Here is an 18931-nt window from a genome sequence, read left to right on the forward strand (position 1 = left end):
CCTTCTACCTTACTAGCTTTATTCTTTGTGTTCACAATTTTGTGTAAGAAAGCTGCAGAAATTGTCGAAAAAATAATTAGTGGGAATATGACTCTACTAATGATACAAAGGCCATGCCTACTACAGTAGTACAAGTTTATATGCCAAATAGCTCTCAGATGACAAAGAAATTGATGAAATGTATGATGAGATAAAAGAAATTATTCAGATAGTGAAGGGAGACGAAAATTTTAATAGTCATGGGTGACTGGAATTTGGTAGTAGGAAAAGGAAGAGAAGGAAACGTAGTGGGTGAATATGGATTGGGGGTAAGAAATGAAAGAGGAAGCCGCCTGGTAGAATTGTGCACAGAGCATAACTTAATCATAGCTAACACTTGGTTCAAGAATCATGAAAGAAGGTTGTATACATGGAAGAAGCCTGGAGATACTAGAAGGCATCAGATAGATTATATAATGGTAAGACAGAGATTTAGGAACCAGGTTTTAAATTGTAAGACATTTCCAGGGGCAGATGTGGACTCTGAAAGTAATTGCATGGAGTGTAGCCATGTATGGAAGTGAAACATGGACGATAAATAGTTTGGACAAGAAGAGAATAGAAGCTTTCGAAATGTGGTGCTACAGAAGAATGCTGACGATTAGATGGGTAGATCACACAACTAATGAGGAGGTATTGAATAAAATTGGGGAGAAGAGGAGTTTGTGGCACAACCTGACTAGAAGAAGGGATCGGTCGGTAGGACGTGTTCTGAGGCATCAAGGGATCACTAACTTAGTAAAGCCTTTGCCTTTACAAATGTCTGCTTGTGTCTGTGTATGTGCAGATGAATATGTGTGTGTGTAAGTCTTTCCGCTCCTGGGATTGGAATGACTCCTTACCCTCTCCCTTATAACCCACATCCTTTCGTCTTTCCCTCTCCTTCCCTCTTTCCTGATGAAGCAACCGTTGGTTGAATTTTGTGTGTGTGTCTATATATATAGACACACACACCACACACACTTTCGTCTTTCCCTCTCCTTCCCTCTTTCCTGATGAGGCAACAGTTTGTTGTGAAAGCTTGAATTTTGTGTGTGTGTTTGTGTGTCTATAGACCTGCCAGCGCTTTCGTTCAGTAAGTCACATCATCTTTGTTTTTAGATATATATATATATATATATATATATATATATATATATATATATATATATATATATATATAATGGAAGGAAACATTCCACGTGGGAAAAATTATATATAAAAACAAAGATGAGGTGACTTACCGAACAAAAGCGCTGGCAGGTCGATAGACACACAAACAAACACAAACACACACACAAAATTCAAGCTTTCGCAACAAACTGTTGCCTCATCAGGAAAGAGGGAAGGAGAGGGGAAGACGAAAGGAAGTGGGTTTTAAGGGAGAGGGTAAGGAGTCATTCCAATCCCGGGAGCGGAAAGACTTACCTTAGGGGGAAAAAAGGACAGGTATACACTCGCACACACGCACATATCCATCCACACATACAGACACAAGCAGACATATTTAAAGATGTCTGCTTGTGTCTGTATGTGTGGATGGATATGTGCGTGTGTGCGAGTGTATACCTGTCCTTTTTTCCCCCTAAGGTAAGTCTTTCCGCTCCCGGGATTGGAATGACTCCTTACCCTCTCCCTTAAAACCCACTTCCTTTCGTCTTCCCCTCTCCTTCCCTCTTTCCTGATGAGGCAACAGTTTGTTGCGAAAGCTTGAATTTTGTGTGTGTGTTTGTTTGTGTGTCTATCGACCTGCCAGCGCTTTTGTTCGGTAAGTCACCTCATCTTTGTTTTTTTTTATATATATATATAGGGAAGCATATATATATATATATATATATATATATATATATATATGCTTCCCTACAGCCTAGGTCTTCGTGGCAAACGAATCTGCTCCAGTCCGGAATCCCTGAATCATTACACCAACAACCTGAAAACAGCTTTCGCATCCCGCAACTACCCTCCCGATCTGGTACAGAAGCAAATAACCAGAGCCACTTCCTCATCCCCTCAAACCCAGAATCCCCCACAGAAGAACCACAAAAGTGCCCCACTTGTGACAGGATACTTTCCGGGACTGGACCAGACTCTGAATGTGGCTCTCCAGCAGGGATACGATTTCCTCAAATCCTGCCCTGAAATGAGATCCATCCTTCATGAAATCCTCCCCACTCCGCCAAGAGTGTCTTTCCGCCGTCCACCTAACCTTCGTAACCTGTTAGTTCATCCCTATGAAATCCCCAAACCACCTTCCCTACCCTCTGGCTCCTATCCTTGTAACCGCCCCCGATGCAAAACCTGTCCCATGCACCCTCCCACCACCACCTACTCCAGTCCTGTAACCCGGAAGGTGTACACGATCAGAGGCAGAGCCACGTGTGAAAGCACCCACGTGATTTACCAACTGACCTGCCTACACTGTGATGCGTTCTATGTGGGAATGACCAGCAACAAACTGTCCATTCGCATGAATGGACACAGGCAGACAGTGTTTGTTGGTAATGAGGATCACCCTGTGGCTAAACATGCCTTGGTGCACAGCCAGCACATCTTGGCACAGTGTTACACCGTCCGTGTTATCTGGATACTTCCCACCAACACCAACCTATCCGAACTCCGGAGATGGGAACTTGCCCTTCAGTATATCCTCTCTTCTCGTCATCCGCCAGGCCTCAATCTCCGCTAATTTCAAGTTGCCGCCACTCATACCTCACCTGTCTTTCAACAACTTCTTTGCCTCTACACTTCTGCCTCGACTGACATCTCTGCCCAAACTCTTTGTCTCTAAATATGTCTGCTTGTGTCTGTATGTGTGGATGGATATGTGCGTGTGTGCGAGTGTATACCTGTCCTTTTTTCCCCCTAAGGTAAGTCTTTCCGCTCCCGGGATTGGAATGACTCCTTACCCTCTCCCTTAAAACCCACTTCCTTTCGTCTTCCCCTCTCCTTCCCTCTTTCCTGATGAGGCAACAGTTTGTTGCGAAAGCTTGAATTTTGTGTGTATGTTTGTGTTTGTTTGTGTGTCTATCGACCTGCCAGCGCTTTTGTTCGGTAAGTCACCTCATCTTTGTTTTTATATATATATATATATATATATATATATATATATATATATATTATTTGGTTAAAACATGTATGTGCATTTGAAAGATTAACAATCATATTATTTGTTCTCTACCAGTTCTAAGCACGTTCCATTTTTCTCCTAGCTGTACATGATGCACGATGCTTTTATATGCCCACTACTTTAGTTTATGTAGTAGAATTTTATGATCTATACAAACAAAGGCATTAGCAAGATTACAGGACGTACCAACAGGATAATTTCTCTTGTTTAGTTCTACCGGAACTGAATATGAGAGAGCTTATATTGCTTTCTTTGTAGACCAGATAAAAATATGGGAGAAAATGGATCATAAGTAGCAGATCCATTAGAGTTACTTAGACAAGCAGTTGCTACTCCACCAGTAGATAGAGCTTGCACAAAATAAAGTGGCACCTAAGCAGAAACACGTTTTTGTCCTGATAGTTGGATAAATGTATGCTGTTGTTCCAAAGGCAGCTGTCTCAGTTGCTTGTCGCCTTCCAATCTGTGTACTTCATGCATTCTTTTTGCTCACTCTTCACTACACAGCTTGGCATCGTTCTCTCTACATGGCGTGAGTGCAGGAAAAGTTCATCATAATCAGGTGCATGTCATTACATATTGTACCATTTAATTTATTCAGAAGAAGCAGAGCGGGAAACAAAAAGCTCATTGAAAACTGTCTTTGAGAGGGCTGTAGGAACCAGTAGCTATTCTTGTTGCACAAAAAAGAGAATAGAAAATGGCAAAAAATTAGCTGAAGGTACTTTTGACCCACATTCTTTCTATGCATGTCCAATATCATAGTAAGTGGTGTTGTCTCCTATGTTACATTTTTTATTGATTCAACTTTTTTTGTATGGTAATTCTTTGTTTATACAGCTATTCATTTTTCATGCTCTAGTGAGAAATTGGTGACTCTGAACCTTTATATTTATCTCTTTATTGGTCGAATTGACATAATGTGTTAATATCATTATTTACAGACTTGTTAGCTACAGCTTATACATCATGTGCAATATACGTTCGTGCATAGGGTTCAGCTATTTAACAGCACCTTCCCTACCATGTGGTGGTCGCCGAGTCTGGAACACCCACAACTAACAGTGTCCCCATTCCTATCATGCCATCTGTCCAGTCGTGGACCAAATTATTTTCTGCACACTATATGAGCTCTGTGCTGTAACTGCCAGTTTTGTCTGTGTACTACGTCGTAGTTCGCTTGTGAAGTCTGTGCTTGATTTGGTCAATAGAGCCCAGCCAGCCTGCTAATACAACATTGACAGCAGTTGTGTGTGCAGACCCCTAAGCACCCCCTGCTGAAACTAATGAATATATAGGTCAGAGCGCCAGGCTCGACCAGCCACTTGTGCATTGCTTATTGTATTCTACTAGTCTTCTTATTGTATTGTACTTGTCTTTCCCGTGTGAGTACTGATAAAGCAATAAATTACAGTGTTCTTGGTTTAGAACACATTGCCAAATCATGTCCCTGTGCCATTTCTTCCTTTTATAGTTCTAAGAAATCTCATCTCTGAAGTTTCAAAGTGGCTCTTTTAATTTTTTTGTAATTCAAAATTTCCTTTTTTATAACTTCTTTGGGAGAACCATTATTTTATAAAATATCATTCTGGCTTGTTTTTTATGTTCTGGTTCTAAAGTGCCCATTTTTTTATTTGACACATATTCTCCAACTTCGACAGAGATTGAGGCCAATACTGGATTGATTGCTTTGGAAATAACGTATTCAGTTTCTTTCTCCATCTTTGCCCAAAGAGATATGTTTTTCTAAAGTCATGTCACATCATTACAGGTTCTTATTTATGACTGAAATTTTCAAAACACAATAAATGCATGAAAGAGGCAAATACTTTTTCATACTGCTACTGTTACTCTTGCAACATAGTATCAGGCAGAGCTCTTTTTGATGGCAGTTCTATGGTCTCTTCTTTTTGGTTGGTTGTCTTTAGCCTACTATTGCTTAAAGTTTGACTGAGTCAGTATATGTATGTAATTTAGCGTTGCCACTTTTTGGGACTGCTAGTTTTCTTGGTGAATTTCACTGACAAAATCTTCTCAGGGTGTCAGCTGAGTGGCAACATCATTTTGTAGCAATCAATCAGTGAGCTTCGTATTTGTCATCAGACTTTGCCTGGAGATGATGCATGTTGTTGTGGTCTTCAGTCCTGAGACTGGTTTGATGCAGCTCTTCATGCTACTCTATCCTGTGCAAGCTGCTTCATCTCCCAGTACGTACTGCAGCTTACATCTTTCTGAATCTACTTAGTGTATTCATCTCTAGGTCTCCCTCTACGATTTTTGCCCTCCACACTGCCCTCCAATACTAAATTGGTGATCCCTTGATGCCTCAGAACATGTCCTACCAACCGATCCCTTCTTCTAGTCAAGTTGTGCCACAAACTCCTCTTCTCCCCAATTCTATTCAATACCTCCTCATTAGTTATGTGATCTACCCATCTAATCTTCAGCATTCTTCTGTAGCACCACATTTCGAGAGCTTCTATTCTCTTCTTGTCCAAACTATTTATCGTCCATGTTTCACTTCCATACATGGTTACACTCCTTACAAATACTTTCAGAAATGACTTCCTGACACTTAAATCTATACTCGATGTTAACAAATTTCTCTTCTTCAGAAATGCTTTCCTTGCCAATGCCAGTCTACATTTTATATCCTCTGCACTTCGACCATCATCAGTTATTTTGATCCCCAAATAGCAAAACTCCTTTACTACTTTAAGTGTCTCATTTCCTAATCTAATTCCTTCAGCATCACCCGATTTAATTCGACTACAATCCATTTTCCTCGTTTTGCTTTTGCTGATGTTCAGGTTATATCCTCCTTTCAAGACACTGTCCATTCCGTTCAACTGCTCTCCAAGTCCTTTGCTGTCTCTGACTGAGTTACAATGTCATCAGCGAACCTCAAAGTTTTTATTTCTTCTCCATGGAGATGATGCATAGGGAACTTTAAACATTGCCACAATATTATGCTGTCACTCAGCTGATATCCTGAGTAGATTTTGTCAGTATTGTCATTATCTGTAATTACATAAGAAACACTATTGTTACTCTTCTCTGTCCACTTGTGTATACCCTCTAAAATGCCATTAGCTTTGTGAGCCAATTGTCTGGAATGTTATCAAAATTGTTATATTGCTATTGACAGCAAATAGAATTATCTCTTCCATTGTGGCACCTTCAGGGAAGTCTTTAATATAAATCAACAGCAGGATTGAGGTCAATATATTCCTTTTGTTCTTTCTGTTATTCAAATGATAGATTCTACTGTCAGCATCTCTGATTTCCATTGACGTGTGACACTTTAGCTCTGTTTTTAAGATGTAACGTAAAGCACTTGTTTGCTGCTTTCCTTATTCTGGTTGGCTCCAGTGTTGAGAGTAGTATTCCATGCTCTGTGTCAAACACATTGATGAAGCCTAACAGAACACTTGTAACACAGTTACATCTGTTGAAGGTCTCCATTATGATTCTTGTAAATTATGCTATGTATTAATCTGTACTACTGCTTTCATTTCATTGTTTCACTCACCGTGTTCTGTAGGTACCATCAAGAAGAAGGAGAACCCTCAGGGATATAAAACAAGACAAGGTTATTAACAAAAGACAAGAAAATTATAGAAAATGAATGTATATACTGTATTAATAAACTATCATTATACTGCTAAAGTCAGTTAAATTTATTCAAGTAAATATGAAACAAAGTGTCTACTTTGAAAAAAGCTGTTGTCTCATCAGTTGTATTAAATAGCTGTCATTTATTTCTTATTAGTAGGGTTCAGACTTGGTAAACAGGTCACTTATTAAGCACAGTACACTTGTTATACAGCCCACAAGTACACTACTTAGAACTAATTCCATGTATGGTCAGTTGTAAGCTGTAGGTTAGAATCTGGGTGCACAGTAGACCTCACAATGTTCCAGTCGACTGCAGTGGTCATTGTATAAACAGCAACTGGATCATGGAGTCTCAGCATTGAATAAGTGCAACACACACATGGTCCTCTGCTAGGCATGTTGGTTTCTTTATTCTGAATCAGAAGTAGTTTCCTGACACCACATGATCCTATGTGGCACTAGGAGTCATGTTCCTGGCTTGTAACATCATTTGTAGTGTAAATGCTGTGATTTGCACGCTGCTGGTTGTGGGACAATGCAAAAACAATTGCTTATATCAATATCTGAGTTGTTGGATACAACATTGATTACATTTGTATTTTTCAAAGAAAATAGCTACCTACATTGGTAAGTATTGACTCATGTATTTACAATACTTTACTGCATATCATGCAGCTTTACAATGAATGCCAGTATTTGCCATTAAGCCAACACATCTTTTCAGACCTTGATCTAGGTATTCAAATAATTTGTAGAAATATTGGCTTATGGGGGAATTTTCCGTTTCTTGCTTTGTGTTGGATTGGTGCTTCCTAAATATTTTTTGCATAAGAGTACATAACTCTACTCTGAACTCTCGACAAGGAGACAAAGACTACATGAAAAATATTTCTGTACCTTATATCATGACTGTGTAGATCAGAGTTCAGGTTAGAATGGTTTTTATTGCCAGCAACAAAAACCATTAATGAATAAATGTGTTGGGAAGAGAATGTAAGAATTCCAAGATCTTCATAGAGGCTTGTGTGATGTGTGTGGCTGTTTACACAGCATTCTTACGGCTCACTTCTAGTGAATAAACATTTCCTTATGGGCACTTTGAAAGTTGCCTCTGCTGTTTGCTGCTGGAGAGTGCTTAACCAGGGTACCAATTCTATGAATGTGACCTGTCACTCGTATGTTTGTAATTACCTTTACCACTAAACATTCTCTTTCTGCATTCATGTCACTCCTTGAAGTTACGGTCCTGCTGAACAGTGCCACTCGTAGCTATATCAAACTTCTTCACCATCAGCAGGAAAGTGCTGTAATAATGGAGGAATATGTTTGCTACACTAGTTACGAAAACATGTAACCACTCCCATTAAGAATCCTTCTGTATTTTACAGTCTCCATAACACTTTCAACGTATCAATTAAACATTCACATTTAAGCTCTTAATATCCAAACTCGTCGACAGGCAGATCGCTAATATCCCAAAGCCAAGAAGTAAGTAAGTAATTAAGTTAGTAATTCCATACAATCTTCTTTTGTTTTTCTTATTTGGAACAAAGCCATTGTCATCCTGACCTCTGCTTCTCTGGCATCAAAGTATAAAGGGCCCCTTCCCCCTCAAGAAAACATTAGCCCTCTGTTGTGCCTTGTGACTGTACTGCACTTATATTTGCATTTCTTCTATGCACATAAATAAAGAATATGCATGCAGTATGTGGTCTTTCCTTTACTACTACTACCATAAATTAAGGTTTCTGCATGACCATCTTTCATCACCACAGAGAAAGGATGTGGGAAATATTGCTACCTTTGAATAGCAACATGTACCACCACACACTGCCCCAAAAGATAATTCCATGAGAGAACAAGGATCAAAATTTTGCAAAGTAAGCCAATGCTCTTCTTGCTAGGTCAACACACTGAGAGAAGCTTCTAAGTGGAAACTGAATTTCTTGATTAATTTAGTTACGTATTGAATCCATTATACTTGTTATGTAACTGTATTCCAAAAATTTACACAGACTGTTTCATGTACTGTGTGGCCAATTAATGTCTGCTTCTGTTGCTAACAGGTCACTCCTATTTGTTAGAAACAGCATAATATGAATTTGTGCGTGATTAAGGTTTAAACTATTTACTGTGAACCACTTGTAAGCCTGTTCAGCTACCATGTTAGCTGTGTTTGATAAGGTTAAGTTTGAACTCTTGATTCATATTTTTTGTTTGGTAATTTGGGGGAGCGGACCAAACAGCGAGGTCATCAGTCCGATCAGATGAGGGAATGATGGGTAAGGAAATCGGCTGTGCCCTTTCAAACAAATCGTCCTGGCATTTACCTGAAGTGATTTAAGGAAATCATGGATGGCCAGATGCGGGTCTGAACCATCGACCTCCTGAATACGAACCCCGTGTGCTAACCATTGTATCATCGTGCTCGGTCTTGATTAGTATGCTTCTTTCATTGGCAAAGCATTACAATTTTTGAACCATCCTTTAAAATCATTGGAAGACCATGTATGAAGGTTAAGAATAAGAATGGGCCTAGTGCTGATCCTTGTGGGAACGTACATGTTGTTATTGCAAAAATGCAAAATGGTTGAAGATGGGCCACTTTCTTGTTAGACCCCAAATTTAATTTCAAACCAGTTTCATTGCCTGTTGTTATTAAGGTTATTAGCGGTACTGTAGAATTATTGGAAACGATTTTTTAAATAATTTTTATCACCAACTGCAACAAATTTGAAGATGCACAATACCTGGTTTCAGATTTGGCATATTTATCTTCAGAGTGCATTTGCAGAGTTATATGCCAAAGCCTCATATTCTAACCTAATAGCAGTGTGATGCTGTGAAATATACTTTTCAATGACAAAATTGTCATTTGTGAAGATCAGGTATTTGTATGAACAACACTGTGTGCATTGTTACTGCTACTTCACAAGTAACTTAAGTACAATATAATAATCGGCATTATCACATATTGGGCAAAATACATATTTTTATAAACTTGCCACACTTGCTTCTGTGTAACATAATTGAAACATGAGACTGCAGCATTTATGATTGGTGGGATAGGGAGGGACAGAGGAAGAAAAGGTTCAGATCTTGTTTTCACTGAAAACTTCAAGTACCTCTTTTCTTGTGGAGATTTTAGTGTTATCATTGATCAATATTTTGTTTCTTTTTATAACATTAAAGGATAGGACAAGATCAGAATTAATAATGAAATTGAACAGACAAGACTTTAAAGAAAAAGGAATTAAAAAGTGCTGAAGAGGCCAATCGGTAAATCAAAGGTAAGGAAAGGAAAGATAAGGAAAATGACACAGCAGATAAAAAGATGGACACACATGCCAAGAAGAACGCCTGTCTATGGGGTCCACATTAATTGCTTCTTTCAAGTCAATTTTACATTTGCAGATTCACATTGTAGTTGTCTTCTTTACAGGAGGTATGTTTCATTATTTTTAATGTGTAGTAAATTTGTCTGACTGTTATGAAAATTATTTTGAGCAAATAAGGAAAGCTGATGCATTGAACTGACAATTGCTTTTATTCAGATTCCTTCAATTTCACATGGTGATTTTGCTTCCTTTTGGCATATTTTTAATTTGTTCTGTTTACTTACTTCCTGGTTTCTAGTAAAATCTGGCTTTCACAAAATTTTATATTTATTCCAGGGTGCAAATACATATGGTCAGCTTGGAGTTGGTTATAAATCTGAGCTTTGTGCTGAACCTGTTGAAGTGAGAGCTCCAACAATTGACCCAAAGTTGCTTACAAGACTTTGTGGAGGAGGAGGCCATACACTCATTTTGGATAAAAATGGAAACATTTATTCCTGTGGCTGGAATAACAAAGGCCAATTAGGTCGGTCTGTGGAAGAACAAGCAACATCTTTTGAACATATAGCAGCTCTTTCAGGCCATCATATCATTGATATCAGTTGTGGCTGGGAAACAAGTTTTGCTCTGACAAGGGATGGGAAATTATTTGGTTGGGGCTCCAATGTCTATGGACAACTGTCTCTGCCAAGGGATCAGGTTAGTGTGTTACAAGATTATGCCGAAATTTACTTTTCCTGTGATGAAAGAAAATCATTTTGTTAAATGTTGTTGATTGCTCAAACCCAGCCACTACTTTGCCACTGTAATTCCCATGATTGGTCAGAGCATCTGTAACTCACATATCTTTAAAGATCTTTGGTAGACTTGCCTCACAAACTTTTACCCAAAACTGAGCTTGACTCCTTTACATATTTATTGCTGTTCTTGCAAATTCATACATTTCAAGGTAATATGCAAAGAAAGGTTATTAACAGTGATCCTGAGCAGACTTCTTGATATTTGTTGGTGATGAATCATTTTGCCATCCTCTCTATGTGGTATATAATTTAAAAACAATTGAGAATAAACAAACAAACATATTGTAGTGATACTGAATAATGTTTTAGTTTTTTTTCTTTCCAGGTGAAATATAGTAAAAAATTGTATATTATAATGAGATATATACAGTATTAATTATGTTGAGTATAACGTGTATTTTAATTTTATCAATTACACATTTACTATTGTCAGCAGTTGATGTAATTAACAATGGTGTGTTACAAGGTGTGTGAAAAAAATAGTGAGACTGAGCAACAGTCTTGTCACCTTCAAATTAGTTCCCTTCAGCAGAAGTACACTGGCGGAGTCATCAGTTTTGGTAGCAGTGCTGAAAGGCTTCAGCAGGTAGGGCCTTGTTGGTCACATTCTATTGAAAGTTCTGCAGAGTCCCAAAATGACATTATTTCAAGACTTTTTCAATTTTTGGAAAAGAAAAAAGTCACAAGGACTCAGATCAGGTAAATAGGGGGGCTTTGGAGCAACAGAAATGCCTTTTGAGGTCAAAAATCCCATGTGGAAGCAGCCGTGTGACACAGGGCCTTGTCACTCTGCAGCATCCACTTGTCTACACTGTTCAGTCTCACTCAAGTCATCTGTTTCTTGAACTTTTCAAGAATGTCTTTGTAAAACAGTTGGTTGACAGTTTGTTCTGGAGGAACAATCGCACGAGATCATGCACACGTTTGAAATTTCCATTGATTTTTGACGTTGACGGTCTCCCTCAGCGAGGTTCATCTTCAACATGTTCCAAAAGTGATTTGTGCCAGCGAAAAACTTCTGCTGTTGATAAGAAATGGTGCCTACAGGCCTGTTTCAACTTTGCAATGGTGACACTTGTGGATTCTCCAAGTTTAACACAAAACTTGATTACCTAACGTTGCTTTAAATTCCTCTGTTCCATTTTTGTAACACACAACAAAAACACAGCTTCACTGATGATGCTCTCAGAAATCATGCGAGGGCTGTATAGAGCTGAAACTCAGACTAAGCATCTGGAAGAGATGAATACTCCGTTGTCAGTCTGGCTATGTTTCTCAAACACCTTATGTGTTACCTGCTTTTATGCACAGTGAAAGGGTCACTTCATTAAGTGAGACACTACATTATCTCTGAAACAATGTAGAATCAGCTTTTCTGGAGAAGTCTGTAAACTTCAGATGTGAATTTTTCTGAGGGCACATCTCTTTTGTGAAAGTTTGATTTTGTACAGTCTTACTTAAGCAGAATCAAGGTGTCTGTTAACAGCAGTTTTGTTTTTCTAATTTATGAATATATTGCCTTTCAGTGTGTCCTGATGATGTTGGTCAGAATTTTTTTTTTTTAGATGTCTGTGGTATTTACTTTGTGTACACCACACATTTCAAGATACTCAAAAGGGAAAGAACTCTCAATTCCTTAAAAAGTGCTTTGTAGTTTTTTAGTCTGTCTCTCTTTGCTGTTAGTTGTGACAGTAACAGAAATTCCTGGATGGAAAAATACATAAAATAAGGGGGAAATAACTCCACATTATATAATTAAGGGGAGACTGGCCAATGATCCCTTCAGTGTAGATCAACACCACACTCGAACTCTTATGAAAATTGGTGAAACGCCACAAGTAATGAAGGTAATGGGCAAGGGCACTACGTCAAAAGTGTGCAGGTAAGTTGAGAATTTGGATCTGATGAGAGGCGTTCTGGGGTAGTCCATGCAGTTGACAATGACCACTGTTTCTGAATGGCTCAGTGGCCAGAGCTTCTACATAGTAAGCAGGAGACAAGAGTTCGAATCCCAGTCTGGCACAAATTTTCAACATTTCCTGTTGTTGTAAATCAGTGCCCATTAACAGCTACATGTCATAATTCGTTTGAGTCTTGTGTCAAAATGGTTTCTGTGGCTTTCCAAGTCACCTGACATCCAACCTATTTGGAATAATTTTGATGCCGTCAACTGGGATGTGTGTCCTTTGGACCCTGCTCCAATGAATTCTCGTGAGTTGTGGGTACCAGTTGAGTGCTTATGGATTAGGGATGGATCCTTAAGAGTTTTGGTGTCGTGTAGAGTTCTGTCTTATGTACTGTTGCCATCATCAGGGTAAAAGTAGGTGCTACACGCTACTAGCAGGTATGTCTAATTCAGTTGTTTGTAAATGTTTGTCGTAAAGTATTTACATCTACATTCAGAATAATGATCACTGATGTACTGAAGAGGCAAGATAAGAGAGACCTGTAAAGAATAGGCTGAGCTGGAAAATAAATTCATCTGCTGGACATACAACATGCATTAAAATAATTCCATGCAATAAAATTATGTTCATGAAATTGTCTGCCAATAAATTAATTAAAAATCCTGAGAGAGAGATCATGAAATTTTTTGATTACAAAATTACTTATTTTACTGATGTGTTCTAACTATTAGAGTTGTATTGTACATGGAACTAAGTTTTATGGTATCATTCTATTAAAAGAGATGTGTACAATATTTGCTTTTCTGTGCTCTATGATCTTTCTTACCCAGTTATTTACATGTTCAATGTAGAATAAGACGCATGATGACAGTTTTCACCTACACAAAGAACAGTCAGAAATAAAAGCCATGATAAAATCTAAAACCGTTTTAGGCCCAACTCATGATTGCAACAGGAAACTTTGAATTTGTAGTTTCACACTTATGCCACAAAACCACACACTGTACATCACATAATAATTTATTAATATAAGTATGGTTTTTTAAACAAATTGTAAACATGAGCTTGACAGTACCTTGTGCTCCATAGAGAATGTCTTTAACAGCAAATGTAGATAATACAGAATGTAATTGCAATTGTTTTCTTTTTAAATCTGAGCCAAGAACTAAGTGTATTTGATCTTAAATATTTTAAAATTGTACAAGTAATACAACTATTTAAATAGCCAAATGTAGGTTTACAATCACTGGAAGAATGTATCACTCTTACAATCAGTTTGGAGGTATATTTTCATGTCATACTGACCAACTAATTACAATTTTTTTAAAGGTTACATTCAGTGCCTCACCTCTCCAGTTGACAGACCATAAAGTGAAACAACTTTCATCTGGTCTAAGACACACAGCAGTTGTCACTGAACTGGGTGATGTATTTGTTTGTGGTAGTGGAAGAAAAGGGCAACTAGGAATTGTACATCATGGCCAGCCACTTAAAGAAAGTTATACTTTACAACACGGTAATTATTAATTGTAGAGAGTAATACTTCATGTCTGTTGTTATAATATGCTGACATTTATTTTCTTACGTGCAGCAACTTTGGAAAATATATTTCAGACAGTATCCCCTAAGTCCTACTTTTATGTCGCACTGCACATGTAATTGTTTGAAAATTAATTATATTTTTCATACTACGTCATCACATTTTGTTCATGTGTGTGTCTCAATGGCTAATATTTATTTTGTAGTTTCATGTGATAGTATTTTCAACTGAAATGAATAATTTACTTGAATAGAAGTACTTGTTTTTAACTGCAGAATTAATGTGCTAGGTGTTAACATTGGCTCCACTAATTACTGCAGAAGGTTCAAACAAGTTATCTTCTAAAGCTGTTTTATAGATAACTTAAGTGTTTTGGGATAAACCAGACAACTGAAACCATCTGCAAATATCGCCAAACTCTTATCTATACATATTTTATGATGCAGTTTATAGTAGATTCACATTTTTTAAGCAACTTAAAGTTTTTTAATTTTTGACTGATTTAAGTATGGCTATTTTCAGCAAGAAGTTTTCTCATATTTATTATATAGACATAATTTACAGACCTATTTGTTCTGATTCTTTATATTGTGCTTCATAATGTATGTTACATAATGAGAGCAAGCTGTTCTCGCTTGGTCCACTCCCCTTATGAAAATACCAATTGATGACTGATTTTTATCCTGTGTGTGTGTGTGTGTGTTTTGACTTAACCACGTTATCATTTCATAATACGTTGTATATAAAGAAGAAGATTCAATGAACAGAATGAGTTCTCCATTGATGTATGTTTCAACATCTATGATGAACTGCTCATTTTTGTTCGCTGTGCTGTGCTCCTGACATCCTGTTATATACAGTGCCCAGTTGCAGTATCCAACCACCATGTACTGTTCCCTCCAGCCTGGCTTGCTATGAAGAAATGACACCCTGACAGCTAGGCATAATGACAAATTCAGTGCCTCCTAGGTGTCAGTGTGCACCTCACAAACGTTTTTGCTGAAGAACATAAATGCAGATAATTAATTTTTTTGCCTTTTATATGTAACTTTGCTGAAATTTATTCAGTATTTTTAATTTTTTTTAAACTGTTAAAAAAAGTAACAATAAAATCAGTCAGAGTAGATATTCCTTATGCGAATACAAACAAAAATGAGTTTTCACTCCACTTACAAAACCTCAGTCTTTATCTATTATTGACTTCAGTACTGTTAATGGTGCATTGGGAATCACTTGCAGCATTTTTATTTAGGTATTATTTCATTCTTTTTTATCATTCCACTAGTGAGTACGCGACATGTTGCAATGCCATTCAAAGAAAGAAATTGTTTATGCTTAAATTCTGTTTGTTGAAGTGCTTTTGAATACATAATATTTTTTGTTTTACTATCTGGTGCTTACAAAAATAAATCAGAAGGTTTTCCAAAGCATGAAAAGGCCACTTGTTAAAAGCATTTGCCAAATTAGTCCACACACCTGTAACGATTGTCCATGTGCTTTGTTGATGGCTATTGCAAATCGAATTGTATGATTTTATTCCAAATATCAAATGTTTTGCAAAACATTTATTGGATGCATGTTGTAGTTGTACATACATATTGATCATCAAATTTAATTTCTGTACATCTCACCATAAAACTGATGATCTGAGACATAACTGATGATCTGAGACATGCATGACATTCATCAGTGGCTGTTGAACATGGTATAATTGATAGAGTTTGTTGAAAGTCACCAGAAAATGCAGTGAGTGCATCACCTAGCATCTGTTCTTCTCCTCTCAGTCCTTTGAGTGTATGATGAAGTGCTCCCAGTGTATTTGTGCACCATTGTTCATTCATCCTATGTGATGCTTTGATGTATTGGAATGCTTTACACATTCCAGAACTTTTGTTGATATCGCATATCGGTATCTCTGTGATTTGTGTGTTGGACAGGAATTCACTGCTAATGCATTGTTTGGATTCCACCAAAAAGAGTTGCCACAATTCCAGATAATGTGATTGCCAGTGGAATGTTATTGCATCATCGTATGATTGTCAAAATAAGAGAAATGAGAAAAGTTTTCCCTGTTTTCCTGGAAAATACAATCTACCACTTTGGCTTGTAATTGCGATCATAATTCTGTCATACACTACTAGAAAATATTTTTCTGGGCCATATTTTGAAAGATTAATTTGAACAAATGTATCCAATTCATTGGCATTAAAGTGTGTTTCTCATTTCAAATCATGATCTAAAAGGTTGTTAGCAGATTGATTTGGTGTAGCCTTTTCCAATTGTGCCTTGTGACTGCTAGATATATGTCCTCAGTCAAAACCTATGCCTCATTATACGTGTCTGGTCTGAATTGAATGTCCAGTTTTTGGTTCATAGCATGTAAATGATATAGAGTGTCTTCACTTATGTAGTCTTCACATTTAACCAAATATATGAACTGACCTGTCACTGTTTGTATTTGATTCAATTCAGTTATGTCATGCATGCATACTCATCCACCAAAAACACATTAACCTGCTAAACTATATGAAATACACACTTGAAACAACTCACATGTCAGATATTGTAAAATGGTCGTACTGATTCAGAAGCCTTCGCTGGTAGACACACAACAACTCACCAAAGTTTCATCAAAGTTGGATGAATAGTATGGGAATGTAAATGGGTCAAATGGAGAAGCAGAGAGAGAGAGAGAGAGAGAGAGAGAGAGAGAGAGAGAGAGGGAGTCCTCTTTTTATCTACTGACAGTCTGAACATGAGCACTAGCTTGTTGAAACCGATAACGGCATTATGAAATGCTCTTGTGGCTGTGTCAAAAAATATAAAAACAAAAGAATGTAAGTCAATTACTTTATTTCCAAGAAGTGTCATTTTTCCAAAGAATGAGAAAGGATGCACACACACACACACACACACACACACACATACATTTTATTGTTTGGAGAGGCTCAGATTAAAACAGAAGCAGCAGAAGAGAGTGGAAATATAAAACCCAAGAAAACTTGCCAATGAACAGGCAAGGATAGTTGCATATTGCATACTGCCATATCAGCCGGGAGGTGGGGGCAGAGTGTCAGACTGAGACAGAGGGACTCAGCTGAAACAACAATGTAGATTATGATTCATAGACCTAACAACCTTACTGAAGTGGGGGATCAAATCAGAGGTATATGCATGATAAGAGCTGATGGAGATTGAGGCTAGTAATTATGAGTTACTCCTTCTCTTCATCTGCTTCTTATTTTCTGTGTTCCTTTTTCCCTTTTTAAAAAGTTTTCTTGTTATTCCCTACAATTTGTCTGTGAAATTGCTATATACTTTTCCCATCTCTGAGAAGAGTCTTTATGATTTTCAGAATGTAAGAACCTTCGTGTTCTGAAATTAATATCAGATTATTGTGCTCTAATCAGTGACAACATGTCAAACAAGATTTTTTTTAAATTTTATGGTTATAAATGTAGCTTCCATTTAGCCAATTTTGCATGGAATTAAAATGTAGTATATTTAGTACTTCTAGTTTGTAGACACACTACTCTTATGCTTTTAATGAAACTGATAAGCTACATTGCTGTCAAGCATGCGTAATACTTTATAAAACACACAGTAATTTCAGAGGAAAAAAATAAAACAACTTGAGTAGGCACAGCATTAAAATACTTGCCTTCTATTCAGGAGGAGTTGGGTTCATATTCCAGTGTGGACATCTTGTTATAGATTCTTTTGACAATTCTGCTGCCATTGCTGTATGCCTTTCTTCTTAAACTTGGGTACTTCTTTGGTGTTAATGGCTGTAAGCTTTCTAACGGCCTGTTCTGCAGAATGCCATGAAAAGGACTGTATCCTCTTCTCTTTACATAGCATAGCTTTTAAAGAAATTTTTTGAGTTTTCTTTCTCCAATGCTTCAACTGGATTTTTTCCCCTGTTAATTTATTACTTAATTATCTGACCTAGAAGACTAGATAAACTTATTTTTCAGAAAATAATGATTATTCTACTCCAGAATCACAGAAGGTTGGAGCAGTCAGCAAATGCTTGTTATCAAATTGCTTACACATGGCATTGTTTGTAGGTTTTCTGTCCTTAGATATTTGATGGAACCATTGCTGATTCTTAGTTGTGAGACACGCATTGTTTTCTTTTCCCTGCATATGACTTCGATAATTGGCTTTCCTAATGTCCAATTTGACGGTGAATTCTCACATATGTTATCTTACATGTTGTGACATTCGTGGATGGTGTGCATTTAGTATCTATGTCATTATTTTTCATATCAATAACGGAAATTCCTGGATGGAACCATACATAAAATGAGTGAAAGGCAACCACTTACCTATAGCATATGTATGATTCATAGACATATGTAACAAAAAACAGTGCTCATTAGCTTCTGAGGTCTCTCTTTTTCCAGTATTTTCATTGGGGGGGGGGGGGGGGGGGGAGATGCAGGGGAGGAGCCAGTGGTCATTCTAGTGAGACCCTCCCCTGGGAATGCAGAATCTGTAGTAGAAATAAGTTGATAAAGAAGCAGGAGCATAAGATCTGTGCCCTTCAGGTGCAGTTACAATACACAAAGGGGGAATTA

At 37.5% G+C, this 18931-nt stretch overlaps 1 protein-coding gene across 4 annotated transcripts in view; it reads left to right on the forward strand.

Moving 5' to 3' along the window:
* Positions 1–18931, forward strand: part of LOC124596384 (secretion-regulating guanine nucleotide exchange factor) — a 98975-nt gene that overhangs the window by 17550 nt on the left and 62494 nt on the right. For all 4 annotated transcript variants that reach the window (XR_006978294.1, XM_047135505.1, XM_047135506.1 and 1 more), the window contains exons 2-3: positions 10438–10800; positions 14138–14324. Coding sequence is in view for 3 of the 4 variants with exons in the window: in XM_047135505.1 (XP_046991461.1) it covers positions 10438–10800; positions 14138–14324 (550 nt within the window). In the remaining variant the exon portion in view is untranslated. The remainder of the gene's footprint in view (positions 1–10437; positions 10801–14137; positions 14325–18931) is intronic.

Source organism: Schistocerca americana, chromosome 2 (genome assembly GCF_021461395.2).
Source record: "Schistocerca americana isolate TAMUIC-IGC-003095 chromosome 2, iqSchAmer2.1, whole genome shotgun sequence".
NCBI classification, from domain to species: domain Eukaryota; kingdom Metazoa; phylum Arthropoda; class Insecta; order Orthoptera; family Acrididae; genus Schistocerca; species Schistocerca americana.